This window comes from Salvia splendens, chromosome 2 (assembly GCF_004379255.2).
Source record: "Salvia splendens isolate huo1 chromosome 2, SspV2, whole genome shotgun sequence".
NCBI lineage: Eukaryota > Viridiplantae > Streptophyta > Magnoliopsida > Lamiales > Lamiaceae > Salvia > Salvia splendens.
In genome coordinates, this window is record NC_056033.1 from 13,219,595 (window position 1) to 13,237,330 (window position 17,736).

The following is a 17,736-nucleotide window of genomic DNA, read 5'->3' on the forward strand; positions in this document are numbered from 1 at the left end:
AAAATGAAAGTTGATTATAAAATTTGGGGGCTATTGGAGGTGTCCACCATAGTGGCGGACACAAAATTTTGGGGCTATGGACAATAAAATTGGGGCTATGGACAAAAACTGGGGCGGGGCTATTGGGCGTGTCCGCCTTATAGTGGACACCCTAAGAGCATGCGTAACGCAAGGGGCCGGGCCGCATCTCGCGAGTCCCGGCCCGTCCCGAGCGTTGCACGGAGGAGAGTCACGGCCAAGGCCGCTCCCGGGGCCGCGTTCCCGGCCTGGCTAGCGTCCCGCGTCCCGGCCCGGGACGGCGTTGCACGGTGACGGGCCGCAAGGCGCGAGTCCCAGCCCAGCGTTGCAAGGTGATGGGCCGGGCCGCAAATCCATTTTTTTTTAATTCGATGTCTATAAATACGAGCCTTTGTTGTGCATAAATCTTACGTGCATTCAATTTCAATCCTACGTTACATTTCAATCCTCTATTAACTCGAACAATTATAACCTTTGTGTCGGTGTAAATGGATTGGTTCAACAGCGATCAACGTGAGATGGAGGAGTTCGTTAACTCGAACAATTAGTACATACCGGCGTCGCCACCATCGCAGCCGACGCTTAGTCCGGGAGTCGGTAGCAACGTCGTTGGAACATCGCCGGTCACCACCGAAGAGTTCGAGGTCAGTGAGATGGAGCCCGCTCAAGAGCGGGGCAAGGGGAAGGTGGACGAGGAGGATGGGCCGAAGAAGTACAGTCCGCAAGAGACAATGTGGCTTGCGAGGAACTACATCGACATCGCCGAGGATCCTATCATCGGCAACCAGCAAACCAGCAAGGTTTTTTGGGAGCGGATTGCTGAGAAGTATAACGCTGGCCGTCCTAAAGGGTCGATCGAGCGTAGCTACGTGAAGCTGCGCAAGCATTGGGGCCGGGTCCAGGCGGATATGAGCAAGTGGAACGGAAAGTGGGCCAACGTAGTCCGGATGTGGCCGAGCGGGCACAGCGAGGCGGACCTCGTCTAGATGGCGAAGGATGCGTTCTTCGCTGACGGGAAGAAGGCCTTCAAGTACATCGACGTTTGGAAGCTCGTCGAGAAGAGCCCGAAGTACACCAGCGGTGCCGAGCCGGCAGCAACTGGGGCGGCGAAGGGAACCAAAGTTTCCGCCTCCGGAAACTACTCTTCGAGCGAAGGAGGTCCGGCGATCGACCTCAACGTGACGGACGACGACGTCTTCGGCTCCTCTCCTAGCATTCAGAGCCGCCCGATGGGAACAAAGGCGGCCAAGAGGAAAGCAAAGGGGAAGGCAACTGCGAGCAACTCCGCTATGGTGCCACCACCGACCAATCCGTCTCTGGATAAGATGTCCGACACTTTGTCGGAGATGAATATTACATGGCGGATGAGCCAGCTGACGGAGTTGACAGCGAGGGATACATCGAAGATGTCGGACGAGGAGCTCGAGTTGCACCGTGAGATGATCGCCTACCTTCGCGCCCAAATGAAGAAGTAGTAGTCGTGGCCCGAGTTTCTTGTATTTTAAATTTGCTTCGTCTAGTAATGTAATGTTAATTTCGAATGAACAATGCATTTTCCCGGTTTCAATTGTTCAACGAATTGCGTTTTCGAGTTAAATAAGTTGGAGTTGTGAATAGTGTCATTTATTAGTTGCGGCCCGAGTTGCGGCCTGCAGGGTTACAGCAGTTGGGGCCTGAGCCGCAACTGTAGAGGAATGATGACGTGGAGGGTAATTGGGGCCGGAAATAGGGACGGGGTTACTGATGCCCTAACAGACCAAGAAAAGGGATTAGACATTTTATCCTCTTTAGCCGTCTTTGGACACGGTCTTCCCCCACTCACTCAGTGCATCTATTTTTACGTTTCAGTCATACTATGAAACGCGTTCAACTCTATCAACTTAAATGACTGCTACATCCACTGTTACACAAAATGTTTTTTCCTCATTTAATTGTAGTTCCATTAATTTAATCATAGTTGCATCGCAACAATTATTCGTTCCTCCCCCACTTTCCAAGCTACTTCTTCTCTCTCATCATCCACTATAAAATCCCTTAATCTCTCTCAATCCTCCAACACCAACAAAATAAAAATCAACTCGAGCTTATCCAAACCCTCGAATTTTCCGATCTCCGACATGGTTTCTGACAACCTTAAAAACGACGGCGGAAAACCTATAAAGATCCGAGAAGTGTGGTACGAGAACCTCGAATCCGAATTCGACCTCATCTCCGACCTAATCGATCGATACCCCTTCATTTCCATGGACACGGAGTTCCCCGGCGTCATCTTCAAGCCCTCCCCGCCGCCCCGGAACCGCCGCAGACCATCCTCCGCAGATCACTACCACCTCCTGAAGTCCAACGTGGACGCCCTGAACCTCATCCAGCTCGGCATCACGCTCTCCGATGCCGCCGGCAACCTCCCCGACCTCGGCGGCGGCGAGCGCTTCATCTGGCAGTTCAACTTCGCGGACTTCGACGCGGCGCGTGACCCGCACGCGCCGGACTCGATCGAGCTGCTGCGGGCCCACGGGATCGACTTCGAGCGGAACCGGGCGGAGGGGGTAGACTCAGCCCGGTTCGCGGAGCTGATGATGAGCTCCGGCCTGGTCTGCAGCGACGCGGTCAGCTGGGTCACGTTCCACAGCGCCTACGACTTCGGGTACCTGATGAAGGTCCTCACGCGGTGCCCGCTCCCCGCGGGGCTCGGGGAGTTCGCGGCGGCGCTGAGGGCGTTCTTCGGGAGCAACGTCTACGACATCAAGTACTTGATGCGGTTTTGTGAGAGCCTGTACGGCGGTCTGGACCGGGTGGCCCGAGCTCTAGATGTGGACCGGGTCGTGGGAAAGTGCCATCAGGCTGGTTCGGACAGCCTGCTGACGTGGCACGCCTTTCAGAGAATGAGGGATTTGTATTTTGTGGAGCGGGATCACGAGAAGTATGCTGGGGTGCTATATGGATTAGAGGTGTATTGATTAATTAGAATAATTTCATGATTTGATAAGGGTAATTGTAGAAATTGTTTTTAATCATGAATTCTATTTATTATTTTTGAGAAAATATGTGCCACTGGTTATTTAAGGTACTCACTAATAAGAAGTTGCTCTCTTAAATTTAAGTTATCAACTTATGTTGAAATGGTCAATTTTTATATACCATGGACACGGACCTAAGTTATTAATAAGAGTGTTGAATAAAAAGGAGTGTCAAAGATGAAGGTACTAGACCACTAGGTCAATTAATACATGTGACAGTGATTATTGCGAACCCATTTTGATATGCTGCCTTTATGAGTAGGTAAAGATATAGTAAAGGTTACTACTTTCACCATCCACATTTAGGGCATCCAAGCGCGCCACTGTCCCGCGATATAGTAAAGGTTACTACTTTCACCATCCACATTTAGGGCATCCAAGCGCGCCACTGTCCCGCGTTCCGTCGCGGAGGGACGGAACGCTCGCGCGACGCGTTGCGACACGCTGTCCCGTCCCGCGTCCGTCCAGATCCCGTCCCGCGGCCCGTGCTTGCGAGACACGGGACGGGCTGTCACGCCACGCGCAGTGGCGACGTGGCGCGCCCCTGCGCCATGAGTGACGCCCACTCGCTGGCCCGCGAGTGGGCGTCGTCACGCTGACGCAATAAATCAATTTTTTTTTTAAAAATCGAATTTAAAAAAAATACTTTTTATTTATAAAAATTGATTTTATATTTAAAAACAATTTTTACAAATAAATAAATACAAGAAATTCGTAATAGCCCACATACATTTGATGGGCTTGCGAATTTATGAAACTCATTCTTGGTTGCTTCTCTTTTATAGAGACAACCTTGAATGTTTTATGTTCCACTTTCGATGTGGGACAAAGTCATTCTTGGTTGCTTCTCTTTTATAGAGACAACCTTGAATGTTTTATGTTCCACTTTCGATGTGGGACAAAGTCATTCTTGGTTGCTTCTCTTTTATAGAGACAATCTTGAATGTTTTATGTTTCACTTTCGATGTGAGACAAAGTCATTCTTGGTTGCTTCTCTTTTATAGAGACAACCTTGAATATTTTATGTTTCACTTTCGATATGGGACAAAATCATTCTTGGTTGTTTCTCTTTAGAGAAACAACCAAGAATGATTTTGTCCCACATCGAAAGTGAAACATAAAACATTCAAGGATGTCCATATAAAATTGTATTTTAAATTATGTCATTTTTATTTTTTTAAGATTTTAATTATTTTTTTTTTTAAATTTTAAGTTGTATTTTTATTTTATGCTGTAATGTTATTTTAATTTTAATGAAGTGTGTTTGTTTTAATTGAATTGTGTTGGAAAAAAAATAAAAAATGAAATTGAATGAATAGTAATTTAAGGGACGGTTAAGGGACGGAGCGTTGCAGGTTCCGTCCCTTAGTTAAGGGATGTAGGAATAAAGTACAGTGGGGCCCTCAAATAGTAGTTTAAGGGACGGTTAAGGGACGGTGGAGGGACATCATAGTGGATGCTCTTAGAGTCACTCCTCTTGTTGCATACACGAATTTTAAGAAAAGTAAATAATAGTTTGTTGGAAAAAGTTAGTTAAGTATATGACTCACTTTTTATATTAATTTTATGATAAAATGCGAGTGAAGTGAGTAGTTGAATGAGAGACCTATTTACTATCTATGGTAAAAAAATGAAATGTGACTCTTATTGTAGGACGGAGAAAGATTTTTTTTATTTATGTGTGTCAGTGAATGAGTCATGCTAATTTTTTTGTATTGTTTCAATTTTATCAGATACTATTTCGAAGGGAGCGCCACAAACCGGCCGACAGCGTGCGATGGTTTTTGGGGCGCTATTGCATAGGAGAATTGGGAGCGCCGAGTAGAAACCGTCATGCAGGCGGAGGGTTTCCCGACCCTATTTGGCTTGTTCCTACCGCGGATTTGAATTTTTTTTATTTTTAAATAAATTTTTCATCTATAAATACTCTCATTCTTTTCCTCATTTCACCATCCCTACTTTCATTTTCTCTCTTTCTATCCTTTCCATTATCCACACCAAATGAATTCTGCCGGGAGCAAGTCTTCTTTTGATTCATTATTGGACTTGTAAGGTGAGTTTATGGATAACTATGTGTGGCAATATTAAGAGAGGGTCCTATAACAACGACAACAACCGATACCTAGGAAAATTTGTCATTGGAAGCCCGTGTTCTGTGAGCATGCCTTGACCGCCCAACGGTTAGTCTAGGACTACTTTGCTGACCAACCATGGTGGGGCGCGACAACTTTTCGTCGTCGTTTCAGAATGAGTCATTCTCTTTCTTTTCCTACGCATCGAAAACACATTGGCGGGACATGATGCTTAATTCTAGGAGCATGCCGATTGCAGCGGCATACCCGGACTTTTGATGCTGCAGAAGTGCCCGACTGCAATTAGGCAATTAGTTATGGAGGCACGGTGGATCAATTTGATGAGTATATCCATGTCGTCAATACAACTAGGCGTGAATGCTTGAAAAAAATTTGTTGCGAAGAGGAGGCGTTCCGCGACAAGCGAAGGCCCACCATTGTTGATGCCCAATCCGTTATGAATTTGCACTTAGAGTTCACGGATTTTCGAGTATGTTGGGAAACATTAATTGTGTGCATAAGGTCTGAGCGCGTGGAGAGGCACGTTCATGAGTGGCTACAAGGACACGCACCCGACTCTGATCCTTGAAGCCCTTGCTGACCAACGACTTTGGATGACATGCCTACTTCGGTCTGACCAGGTCCAACATCGAAATCGATGTTTTGAACCAGTAGCCTGTTTCCAACGATCTGTGTAGTGGTAGAGCATCGGACATTGAATTCACATGCAACGAACGACAATATCATATGGGATACTATTTGGTGGATGACATCTACTCGAAGTGACCCGTGTTTGTGAAGTCGATTACTTGTCCAATTAATGATAATAGAGATTTATTTTCTCAAAGGCAAGAGACTGCGCAAAATTATGTTGAGCAAATATGCTACAATCGTGTTGGACAATAATGAAAGGTCCGACGATTTTTAGTACAAATTTTATAATTCTAATATCATTTAAGTATGTATCACCATGCATAATATGATAATCAAGGATACAGAGGTGTAGGAGCAACCAATGGCTAATGTTCAAGTACGAGTCCCTAAATGGCTAAAACTAGGAACCCGTAAAATTAGTACAAATATAACGAAGTCGTATTAGCTGGACGAAATTAATGAGCAATATCCTCGATATACAATTAAGCTACATATTAGTACAAAGTTTAGACAAAAAGGTAAAAAGTAGAGAGAAAACAAAGATAGGGAGTATGTAATACGGAGTACTACTAAATTCTTAAATGATTTCGAATTTCATTTCCACTTATTATGACACCTACACTTACAGTATGGTATTGTATTCCACCCTCTTCCAATCTCCCTCGCCACAAAAATGGCGATCGCTTTTGATGTCCAATTCAATTAGTTTCCACTCTATTAATTAAACTCTCAACTCCACATGTGAAATTTAATGTGTTATCACATGGCCACCCCACCGCCACGTGCCCCCACACATCTCTAATGTATTCACATGGAGCACGGCGGCGCCTCCTCCTCCTTCCCGCCGTTCCATATCTCGGCCAACGCTCGGACGATGACCTCGTGGTGGCGCGGCGAATTGAGCTTGAGAAAGCAGTCGAGGAGCTGCTGCAGATCGTTTCTCGAGTAGATTTTTTTCTCAAGGATCATCTGAAGCATGGATTGCCGGAAATCTTGGTAGGGGTCGTCGGAATCTTTGACGACAGCGACGCTGTTTTGGATTTTTGGGCAGGAGTTGGAGAATAGGGTGTGGCGGTGGGGGGAGGAGTCGAAGGTGGTGGAGGAGGACCAGCCATCGTCTTCGGCGGCGGACCTGCGGCGGTGGCTCTCGGAGGAAGTGGCGGAGGAGGAGGGGAGGAGGGTGGATTTTTGATCGGATAGTTTGGATTTGGATTGTGGGTGGATGATGTCAGCTGGCTTAGGGCGGCAGCCGCAGCCGCCATTTGATGTGAAAATGCTCTTCAGTTTGTGTATCTTGTTGGAAGACATGTGTGTGTGCGCCGGCGATCTTGTTAGAGAAATTTTTAAGTTTTTTAGTGAAGGCGTAAATTGAATAGGGTGGGCTTTTAGATTGTATACTTCTTTGTCGTTGCCTTACTTATAGCTATACGGACCATCATTTCAAGTTTTGATTTTCTTGTTTTAATTAGATTACATATAGAGATGAGCACTTTCCCCGTAGTGAAATTTTTACCCAAATTTTCGTTATGACCAATTTCATTACTGTACCGAAATTAGGTACACCGAAATTTTACATCATACTACATTTTGGTGCAGTATATGAAATACCATTATGTAATATTGTACTACTTACTATAAATATATCAGTATTCACTGTATATATTGATATCGGTTTATACACAATCCATCATAAATTATGGTGTACACCAAATTTCGGTATATAGTGGTATACGGCAATATATCAAAATTCATATGGTTACTGAACTGAAATCTTTCGGTAATGAACAATACAGTTCTGAAAATCACAGTATACAACAAATTCAATATTTTTAGTATTTTTTCAATACAATAAGTCTGATATACCTGAACTTCGATATTTTTTCTACTCCTAGTATTTATATATACTTCCTCCGTCCCATAAAAATAGGTCTGTCAAATTGGATACCCGCGGATACCGATCCGAAAATTTCGGGTACCCGATCCCAATTTTCTCAAAAACTGATACCTCGATCCGAAACTTATTTCGGGTATGAGAATACCCGAGTCGGGTATCCAGTCCCGATTTTGAATTTTTCTTTATTTTTTTTTAGAAAATTAACTACAAACTTTTAGAAATACAAACTTCAACTAATTCGAATTTAAGAGAAAATAACATTATGTATAGAAAATGACACTAAACAACATGAATAAAAAAATGACACTACTGCCTAAACACAGCATCAGCTCACATTATTAATCCATATAGATAATATTAATCCATATAGATAATTATCTTTCATGTGAATTTTGAAATTAAACTACTGCCTAAATATAGTATCAGCTCACATTAAATAAAATAAATAAGTTCTATAGTTAAATATTAACATTAATAATCAAAAGAAATCCATCGAAATTTCAAAATATATCCCAAATTTGAGATTTCTATTATGTGCCATACACAATAAAATCTCCAAGTATTAATCGCAGTGGACTTGGTTCTATAATGGGTAAAGTATTAACACATACATAATTTATTAAATTTAAAAAATAAAAAAAATCGGATAATTCGGGTATACCCGATCGGATATCGGGTAACCCGATAGCCGACAATCCAAAAATTTCCCTACCTGATCCCGATCCGAAACCCGAAAAATTGGGTATCGGGTGTCCAATTACCCGACTTTTTCGGGTTTGGATATCGGGTACCCAATACCCAATATCCATTATGACAGGCCTACATAAAAATATGGGCGATGATATGGCATTGTAATTAAGATAAAATTGGTAAGTAAGAGAGATGAGGAAAATGGTAGTAGTTAAAGTACTATTATTGGATAGTGAGACCCACGTTATTATTAGTGTTTTGATGGTGGTATAAGTTGTAAATAATTTGATGTTTAGGGGATGATATATTGGGATAATTTTTCATAAATGAAATGTTCATATTTTTATGGGACACACAAAAATGGAAAATGCACATATTTTTATGAGACGAAGGGAGTATATATGTATGTATGCATATATATGATGTACTCCGTGAATGTTATTAATAATGATAATGATATACTCCTATAAATAAACATTATTATGGGCAACAGTTAATTATGATCATCTATTTAATCAAGGCATACAATGCATATTGGTTTTTAATTATTGTGGACTGAAATATAATTTCAATCTTATTATTTGTCAAACCTGTCGCTACCTTCATTAAATTAGCTACATATTTCCGCAATCTTATGTTATTAGTAGTATTTCTATTCTATTGATTACTTACAATATATGCATGTATAAATTGAATTTAAAAATGCACATTTTAGATAATGAAACTCGGATTAGTTAAAACTTAAAAAGCATTACAAAATAAATAATCTGATAACCAAAGGAATGCTTTAATTTCAAAGCAAATTAATCATGCCCTCTTTTTTAGTACACCTGATTGCCTGATTATTAATTAGGTCGTGAGTTAACATTTCTCCAACTGCAGTTATTATCCATAACTACTATGTACAATTATTAAGAAGGATTATAGAGTTATATTAATAGATTTGTGGTGATAAATTGATTTGCTCCACCAACTAAGTCTCGATTTAGTGTGTAAGAATAAGGGAAAGTGAGTTCGACGTTTTGCATTCTTAATTTAAAATATATTCACGCTCTTCCTTTAAAGTAGTCAATTGTCTTCTGTATAAAATTATCTTTGTGAGGTGTTGGTAATACTTGAAAGTAACAAAATTGGTTAGCTTTTAAACAGAACTATCTTTTCATAGATGTATAAAATTTTTAATCTCACCCACAATAATAGAAATTCGGACTGTCTACACGTTACATACACTCTATTTCATTATAAATGATAATGTTGAAACTTATAACAAATTTCAATCTCATTTATAATCCGCCTATAATTGATTGGTAATGGTTAATAGAGATTAAACAAGTTAATAGAGATCATACACACCTGCAAAGAGAATCAAAATAGATATCAACAAAATCTGATCTTCTGGCTTCAAAATTAAATATCAACACAATCCGATCTTCTGGCTTTAAAATTAATATCTACGTACAAATGTTAATATTCTCATTGAAAATTAATGATTTTTTCAGAAAATTATATATAGAGAGATTCACGTAAAAATTTTAACGTATAAATGTTCAACTAAGACTGCTTATTGATCGTCAGCTCTAAAATTTTTGATGGCCCATATTAATAAATAATAACACATGTGATATGTATATATATTGCTCAAAATGAATTTGTATCTAAATGCAAACACAAGATAATTTAGTTTAACTCGCTTAGTTTATTGCTTTAATAGATTCCATTACCCAAGATAAAATTCGACCACTCTCTTATAAATAAGGGAGTGGGGATAAAATTCCACATATCAACACCAAGGCGCTGGAATTTTCAAGCTGTGATTTTTTTTTTCTCTCCTACATTTAGGATTTTGATAGTTCATTGTCCATCCAATATTCAACCCCTTGAGTAGGAGTAATTGACTAGAAGATTTGAGGTTCAAACCTTACATTTACTTAAAAATTGTAGAGAGACATAGTATAAGTTGTTTAGTAAGAGTACTTTTAAAGAATACCTAAAAATAATTAATTTCAGCCGTCAGAGTTTACATTTATTTTAGATTTTGATCATATACTAATACGATAACTCATTATACTTATCAGTTTTCTTTAATTAATATTTTAATACACTCTCTGTATACAAAATGTACACAAGTTTTATCATTTTGAGTCGTGCACTGAAAGTCTAAAAAAGAAAAGTTTTAAACCAATACTAACCCTACACGTCATTCTGAATGTTGATCTCATAATCTACTAACATTACTTCAATTATGCATTAAAACTCGTGTCATTTACAATTTTGTCTATTTTTTTTATGGAGAGAGTATTAATTAGTTTAGTATAATTGTAATTACAAAAAAAAAACACCCCAATTGTATTGAACTACGCGAACATTTTGTAAGTCGAGCCATTAAAAAATGAAGATGAATTTCCAATCGATTTGGGCCGACATAAAATCAACCCCAGAAAGGGCAAAAAAATTTGGGGTTGAAATTGCGAAACTTGTCTCACTAGAGCTCTTGAAACTTCAATCATTTGATCCATCATCATCATCATCATCATCATCATCAGCACAGCTCCTCCACCACTAAAATTAGCAAAATAAAACGCACAAAAAGCTGAGACAAACAGTTGCTAAAGACATGGCCACGCTTCTGCAAATTCCTCTTCAGCGCTTGAGCAACAGACCTCCCTCCAGAAATGGCGGATTTTGCAGCTCCTTTTCGAATCGCAGAACATTGAAGGTGAGAGCGGTGAAGGAGAAGATAGAGGAAATCAAGACTCCTTCATCCGCGGATGAAATCACCAAGAAATATGGACTTGAAGCTGGTTTGTGGAAGGTGCCCATTATTTTCCTTTCTTTTCGTGTTTCGATTTGAAATTTTTTTGATTGAAATTGAGCTTTGATAATAATCCACAGATATTTTCGTCAAAAGAAGGAGGCGAGAAGAAATCAAAGGGCGATGAAGCAAAGGAGCTATTGGCGAAATATGGAGGGGCGTATTTGGCAACTTCAATTACCCTTTCGTTGATCTCATTTGGCCTCTGTTATGCCTTGATTAATGGTGGGGTCGATGTACCAGCGTTGCTGCACAAGGTACTAACCATACTATTTTAAAACTGCAAATGCGCAATTGTTTGTTTGATTGTTGGTCTTGTAGGTTGGAATCTCTGCCGACGAAACCGGGGAGAAGGTCGGAACGTTTGCGCTGGCTTACGCGGCGCACAAGGCTGCGTCGCCAATCAGATTTCCGCCCACGGTGGCGCTCACTCCCGTCGTTGCATCGTGGATTAGCAAGATAGTTGATGCTAGAATTGAAATGAAATGAACACCACTAGCATTTAGATACTACTCTAAATTGTATACTGTACTAAGTATGGATATATTGTATACTAAGCATTTGTTCAATATCAATTCAGTTTTATTTTGGTAAAATCTCATTTTTGGCTACTTAGGTTATTTCAGTTTGGTAATTTTCCTAAGCAAAGACTAGAATAAGAATATTATTAGTACAGATTACCAAGAAATTGGTGCAGAGAAGCAAATTTTCCAATTTATACGAAACAAAACCTCGTAACAACTAACGATTTGTTCATATCTAACCAGAGACTGCTGTGAGCATCATGCTACTTCCTCAGCAGCAGTTGAACGCAATCTGGATCTCTGCATCACTGTTATACAGCACGGGATTTTTGAAGAATAGTCCGAGGTCGGTTCTAGCTCCCGACAGAAGGGATTATGGTTGTGCATGGTGGACTGATGCTAGACACGTTCAAGGTATCCCACTCAACTTCGTCTATAATAGGTAGTCATGGATTGCACTTCGAAAAAATATCATAAATACGAGAAAAGAAAGAAAGAAAGAAAGAAGCAACAAAGACCAAGTTTTGAGGATACGTTCTGTTCTCCACATGTCAGTGATGCTAACGTCCATCTCTGACATTAGATAGTAATCAGCATCGCTCTGCAAATGAACAAGGGAGAAGCAAGATTTAGAAATGATGAAGAATGTGTGTATGTGTAGTACTGAACTCACATCAACATCTGGTACGATCTTCTTCATTACACTCCCAAAATCATGGGATGAGCCTGCCTTTTGAACTCCTCCCTGCACAATGATTTCATCTAGTGTAATCTCCTCCGTTGGAGCTACTGCAGGAGGAGTCTCATTCACACTAGATGTTTCGAGGACACTTGATTGGGCTTCATACGCGTTTATTTCCTCAAATTGACTAGGTTTTGACAAGAGCATAGCAATAATGTGAGCTCATAATGAAGTCACAATCTTAGAATATACTTTCTTCATATGTCCAAACTTCTTTGCTTACATACCTTACAAGGTAAACATCTATTGGTCCCATGGTGCTTCGAAGAACAATTTTGTATCTTCTCTGTGGATAATCGCCAGCCTGTAGGAAAAAACATTGACTGGAATAAATGCCACTAATACTCCGACTTATCAGTAGCACAAAGAAGACGCAGTTACCTCATCGGGTTCAGGAACTTCCAGTGTTGTGCCATGTGGAGCTTTAATTGCTATCAGAGTTTCATTCTGGACCGAGTAACAAAATCATGTTGGAGTGCTTGTAATCTGTAGATGCATAGGATAGGTTGAATAGAAGAATATCTATACCTCAAAGCAGGGTAGGTTTTTCATGTCTTCTTCAGTAATAAAAAGCCACCTGGGAAAGATATCGCTAATCTAGACTGAGTCACTAAAAACAATAATGAAGGTAATTTGTTTCGATAACAAGGAATGGTGGCATGCCACCTTTGATTGTCTTCGTCTTCGCTCAGGCCCCTTAACTTTTCCTGCATTTCTCTGAAACAAGAAACATATCAGAAGACTGGCATGCTCAAAGAGAGAATCGGGATAGACTGGTTGAAGCATCGAGGTGACCTACTGACCTTATGCGTTTGTCTACTTTGCACTCCTCCGAATTCAAATTTTGCATTTCTTCCTGCACGTCAAAGAATTGATCAAAGAATCTCAGTACCTATTCTAAACCAAGATTGATGCACTTTTCCATTTCAATTTGACAATCAGTATCTCAGTTGGCATAAGAATGACATGACCATAGTCAAGCAAACCGAGAGTAAAAAGTTCTCATTGTAGATAAGTATGGGGGTTCCTGTGTAGTTCAATCAACCATCTTTCGATCATCCTCTGATTTGAGACAGCCGCACACAGGTATTTTGGACCCAAAAACATCACAAAGTACTCATATGCATGGAGCATGGTTATAGGGGATAAAATAATTAGAGAACGTGAAACCGAAAAGCAACTTAGTTCCACTTACAATCATACCTGTATATCGGGAAGGGTCTCATCCACTTCACCAGGTCTCCGTACATCCGTTCCCCTAGTTGACAGCATTGCCCATTAGTAAAATCTCGAAGGAATGCTAAATCTAAACTACAAGCAATCCTAATCGAATCAAGTTGGATAGGTGCTACTCTTACTTCCACTGGATTATGTTTTTTAGAGTCTTTTCGATAAGACCAATGCCTTCAAGGACGTTAGTTATATCGTATATACGCCTCTTCTGGACCTGTTATGGGAGGGACCAGTCAATTGCCAAGACATGGTCAAAAATCAAACACATCATTTGGAAGAAAACAAACACCTCTAAAATCTCTGCGGCTTTATTCAGCTCAAGGATACCACCTTCTGAATGTTTTATCAGATTAATGAACTTCTTTGTTAGGAGAGCTGAAAGAGGATAAGTGCTATTCAATGAGCCTATCAATACAATGAAAAGACACCTTAATATAAAATCTTGCAGGTGATATTCTATACCTAAGGAGCTATCATATCGACAAGAACCGACTGGAGTGAGATTATCGCCTGATGGAGAATCTGCAATCAGACGCTTGTCAATAGAGTAACGATTCTTACATATTTACGACGTCAATACACAGGTAAGAGAGGGACTTTGAAATAAAAGTCTAGAAACTAATGGGGGGTGATTTTCACCAATATTTGTCGTGGGACTTTGACAGATAGCTCTATTTGCCTTATTCGACCTAGGAACCTTCTGGACTTTCTCGGATTTCAGTGACACCGGAGTCCGATGGGGGCTGTTCAAGAAAGCACTGGTGCCGGGACTTACATTTCGGTCAGCAGATATCGTGCCATAGTTACTCTTCCGTTTTAATGACTTGGGAAATCAAAATAATGAGGCGATCAGGGAATGAAGATTTACAGCAAGCCACTTTGTATGAAAAGAAAAGAAACAACATATCTATCTACAATGCAATTATATATGCTTCCATTCATCATATTCTTGATTACATTTGGCAATTAGGCAACAATGAGAATCCAACAAAAGATGGCATGCTAAAAAGAGAGCACATAACAATCCCTAGCTAACTACAGGAAAGGAAATGCAGCTATTGGGAAAGACCTAGTAATAAGTTATCCACTCTAACCTACCTAATAAGAAACGGAGTCATAATGTATTGAAAGCTAGTCAATTAAAGCTCCAATTTTCATGCTATATCAAAAATTGAATTGAAAGATCGATCCTTGGCAAAATCAAGTCGGAAGAAGTAATGGCTCACAGGAGGCGTATTGGGATGGGAGGCAGCAGCGGTGAAGTGGCGGTAGTCAACGCCGCCTCCACCGAACGGCGGCTTCATGGGTTCAACAAGTGTGCGGCTGCGACATCATCTAACAATTCTTCCAAGCTGAACAAAAAGGTTACTCTTGATTCTGGTTTCCTAAATTCCAATATTGGATCTTTGAGGGGTTTGTGAAAGAGAAAAAGGAATGTAACTTGGAGGGAGGGAGGGATATTGTATGGTAAAATTGGGGGGAAGTATGTAAGGCCAGTACTTTTTATGGAAGATGATGCGCGTAAATCGAGGAACGGTCGAAGAAATTATATTTGGAACAACACCAAATATAAGTTGTGACGCTAGGCGTTCTTTAATTTGTGTTGAACAAGATAACAAAAGTTAATAAAGTTTTACGAATTTTAATTATCGAAAAAAATGCGAGAATATAAAGTACGTATATTTACATTTGGGCTTCTCAAATTAAATTAGAGTCCAATGAGTATATATAAAATGGCCTTGGGCCATAACAATATATACCTAACAATTAAATAATTATCAACTTGGGCTTTCAACTAAATGAACCTAAACTAATTTAAATGATATATGTTGAGCCCAATACAATTTCCAAAGATATGAGAGCAAGCCCAAAAGAAAAAAAAAAGTCTTCCTTCCTTCTTCTTCTCCAAGTAGTCAACGGTCTTTCACCATGGGGGCTCTTCACCTCCAACTCTCTTCACTTTCCATCTTCTCACAATTAATTCTACAAAATCAAGAGTCACCCATATTATAACCTATGTTCATTCATCTTTCCACTACTCTTCTACTTCAACTTCAAACAAAACAAAATTAGAGAAGAGAGCCGAGAGTGAAGGAAGTGGGTTGCTACCATTCTTGCTCCTCCACCACCAAATTCAATCCTTCTTGAGGTATAATCTCTTTTCAAGCCTCAAAGCATGAATCTTTGTATATATATTTCATACATCATTGCATAATCCACTTCCATAATCAAATCAAACAAAATAACAATCAACAATTGAAATTAATCGAACACTCGCCGTATGCAATCGAAAGTCCCAAAGAACCTAACTTGATAATAAAAATACACCTTGCGGGTTGATTCGGGGTGGTTCGGAGTGTTTCCGGAGAAGAGGAAGCTGCCGGTGACAGCAGCGGCTCCTCCTCATGGCAGCAGCAACTGTCGACGGAGCAGCAGCGGCGGCTGACTCCAGGCGGCGACGGAGCAGCAGTGGTGGTCAGCGGCGGCAGCGACCGCACACCGACGGCACTGTGCAGCGGCTGAGTAAGCCGGCAGCTGGACCCCCACCGCGACGGCGACGCTGACGGATCGAAGGCGACATCGGGAGTACAACGACGCTGAGCGACGCTCGGCGGTAGCACTCCTCTCCCCGGGCAGGCGGCTCCGACGTGAAAAGGGAGGGGCGGCGGAAATTTTATATGAAAAAGAAGAAGAGAGGAAGAGGAGAAGAGAGAGAGAGAAGAAGATGAGAGAGACGTGTAAAATGGTGGAGGAAAATATGAGGAGTCAACGAAGGAGTTAAGCGTAAACGGCCGAGCGGCGCCGCACGCGACGCCTTGGGCTGCCGCCGAATAATCGGAAACGCACGAAAACCGAGAAAACGAATTAAAAGATTTTAATTAGAGTGCATGCATTCTAAATACCTTCATTACCGAGTTTTGATGTGAACTTTATGTATTTTCTGAAAAGGTGGTTCGCACGCACGCTAATGTCGGAACGAGGAACTTTTTACGGAAATCCTAAGCTTTTGAGGTGGGCTTTATTACTTAAACTCTTTTATTTGAAATGATATGTTATGGTGAAATAAGGGTGGTTTAAAATAGTACGTCATGCCGTATTTTATGTTTTGAATTGCCTATCTGACTGTCTACTGGGATAATATCCTACTAGACTTTGATAGTTAACGAATTCGGGTCTGACTAGGGAGTGAGTCCCTACTCGGACTAGTGCACTGATAGGGATCGTGAGCCGTCCCCTAGGTCGGCCGGTCCAGTGATCGAGATTGTGGCCACATTCTCGTTTCACATGATAGCTCAGATATGGTACATGATGGGGGATGATGATTGCCTGCAGGCACTATTTTTATTAAAGGAATGATTTAGTGTTTCTCGGCCTTTTTAAAGTAAAACCCGAGATTCACTCGATGATGGCTTGACATATCTTAAATGATAAATGTATTTCGGGCATGAGTTCACTGAGTGCCTCAAGTACTCAGCCCCTGCATATGTTTTCCCTATGTGCAGGTTGAGAGTGGACGGGGGACGGAGGATGTTGAGCATTGGACAGAGACAGTATTCAATAAATGATCCGGTTACTATTGTGTCTTCATACATAGTAGTAGCTAACTCTCAAATGCTTCCGCTATGTCAAGTTTTCAAATTTTGATGTTTTCTGTATTCTGCAGAACTATGTCATTCACACTATGTTACTTCGTGATTTGAAACTTTGATTTGATAATGGAATTTCATCTTTTGATCGATATGTCGTACTCCTTTTGATTGTTCCCCCTTCTTTCCCGCTTCTTAAATCCTTAGGAAGTGCGGTCGTGACAAAGTAGCAATTCAGAAAGCGGTAAAGGAAAAAGGAAACTAAGGTGGGGTAAGATAGGAAGTGGGATAAAATTACAATACTCCTAGTTAGAGCATCCACAATGGTCTAGGACCTCCCATAGCTCTCACATAGCCTTCCCACTGCCACATCATCAGCACTAAAATTCTCCTGCCACATCAGCTTGCCACATCAACTGGACATCAAATAACCCTCACATAGTCTTCCCACTACTTATCCACATCACTAATAACAATTATATAATTTAATTTA

At 40.8% G+C, this 17,736-nt stretch overlaps 4 protein-coding genes across 4 annotated transcripts; 2 read left to right on the forward strand and 2 right to left on the reverse strand.

The window, feature by feature from the left end:
* The first annotated feature begins 2,015 nt into the window (after positions 1 to 2,015).
* LOC121788898 (probable CCR4-associated factor 1 homolog 11) lies at positions 2,016 to 3,060 on the forward strand. The gene has a single exon (XM_042187495.1). It carries the CDS (start codon positions 2,136 to 2,138, stop codon positions 2,973 to 2,975), a length of 840 nt encoding a protein of 279 aa, XP_042043429.1. The 5' UTR covers positions 2,016 to 2,135; the 3' UTR covers positions 2,976 to 3,060.
* A 3,117-nt stretch (positions 3,061 to 6,177) lies between these two features.
* On the reverse strand, positions 6,178 to 7,133 carry LOC121788918 (transcription repressor OFP7-like). The gene has a single exon (XM_042187513.1). The coding sequence runs from the start codon at positions 7,067 to 7,069 to the stop codon at positions 6,569 to 6,571; it is 501 nt and encodes a 166-aa protein (XP_042043447.1). The 5' UTR covers positions 7,070 to 7,133; the 3' UTR covers positions 6,178 to 6,568.
* Positions 7,134 to 10,798: 3,665 nt separating this feature from the next.
* LOC121788907 lies at positions 10,799 to 11,753 on the forward strand. The gene is made up of 3 exons (XM_042187505.1): positions 10,799 to 11,157; positions 11,238 to 11,414; positions 11,479 to 11,753. Exons 1-3 carry the CDS (start codon positions 10,960 to 10,962, stop codon positions 11,644 to 11,646), a joined length of 543 nt encoding a protein of 180 aa, XP_042043439.1. The 5' UTR covers positions 10,799 to 10,959; the 3' UTR covers positions 11,647 to 11,753.
* Positions 11,754 to 11,803: 50 nt separating this feature from the next.
* On the reverse strand, positions 11,804 to 15,134 carry LOC121788891 (transcription factor E2FB-like). Its single transcript, XM_042187486.1, has 14 exons — positions 14,883 to 15,134; positions 14,296 to 14,479; positions 14,119 to 14,178; positions 13,946 to 14,031; positions 13,782 to 13,870; positions 13,627 to 13,681; positions 13,227 to 13,279; positions 13,090 to 13,140; positions 12,952 to 13,000; positions 12,805 to 12,870; positions 12,651 to 12,727; positions 12,355 to 12,550; positions 12,216 to 12,282; positions 11,804 to 12,114 (listed from the first exon to the last, which is right to left on the reverse strand). The coding sequence occupies exons 1-14, from the start codon at positions 14,958 to 14,960 to the stop codon at positions 12,035 to 12,037; spliced, it is 1,191 nt and encodes a 396-aa protein (XP_042043420.1). The 5' UTR covers positions 14,961 to 15,134; the 3' UTR covers positions 11,804 to 12,034.
* Positions 15,135 to 17,736: the final 2,602 nt, after the last annotated feature.

Coding starts and splice junctions, on each gene's coding strand:
- LOC121788898 (XM_042187495.1), top strand. CDS start 2,136: ATGGTTTCTGACAACCTTAAAAACGACGGCGGAAAACCTATAAAGATC.
- LOC121788918 (XM_042187513.1), bottom strand. CDS start 7,069: ATGTCTTCCAACAAGATACACAAACTGAAGAGCATTTTCACATCAAAT.
- LOC121788907 (XM_042187505.1), top strand. CDS start 10,960: ATGGCCACGCTTCTGCAAATTCCTCTTCAGCGCTTGAGCAACAGACCT. Junction 11,158..11,237: donor TTGAAGCTGGTTTGTGGAAG/GTGCCCATTATT, acceptor AATAATCCACAG/ATATTTTCGTCAAAAGAAGG. Junction 11,415..11,478: donor TACCAGCGTTGCTGCACAAG/GTACTAACCATA, acceptor TTGGTCTTGTAG/GTTGGAATCTCTGCCGACGA.
- LOC121788891 (XM_042187486.1), bottom strand. CDS start 14,960: ATGAAGCCGCCGTTCGGTGGAGGCGGCGTTGACTACCGCCACTTCACC. Junction 13,280..13,626: donor AGACCCTTCCCGATATACAG/GTATGATTGTAA, acceptor TTTGACGTGCAG/GAAGAAATGCAAAATTTGAA. Junction 13,001..13,089: donor GAAGACGAAGACAATCAAAG/GTGGCATGCCAC, acceptor TATCTTTCCCAG/GTGGCTTTTTATTACTGAAG.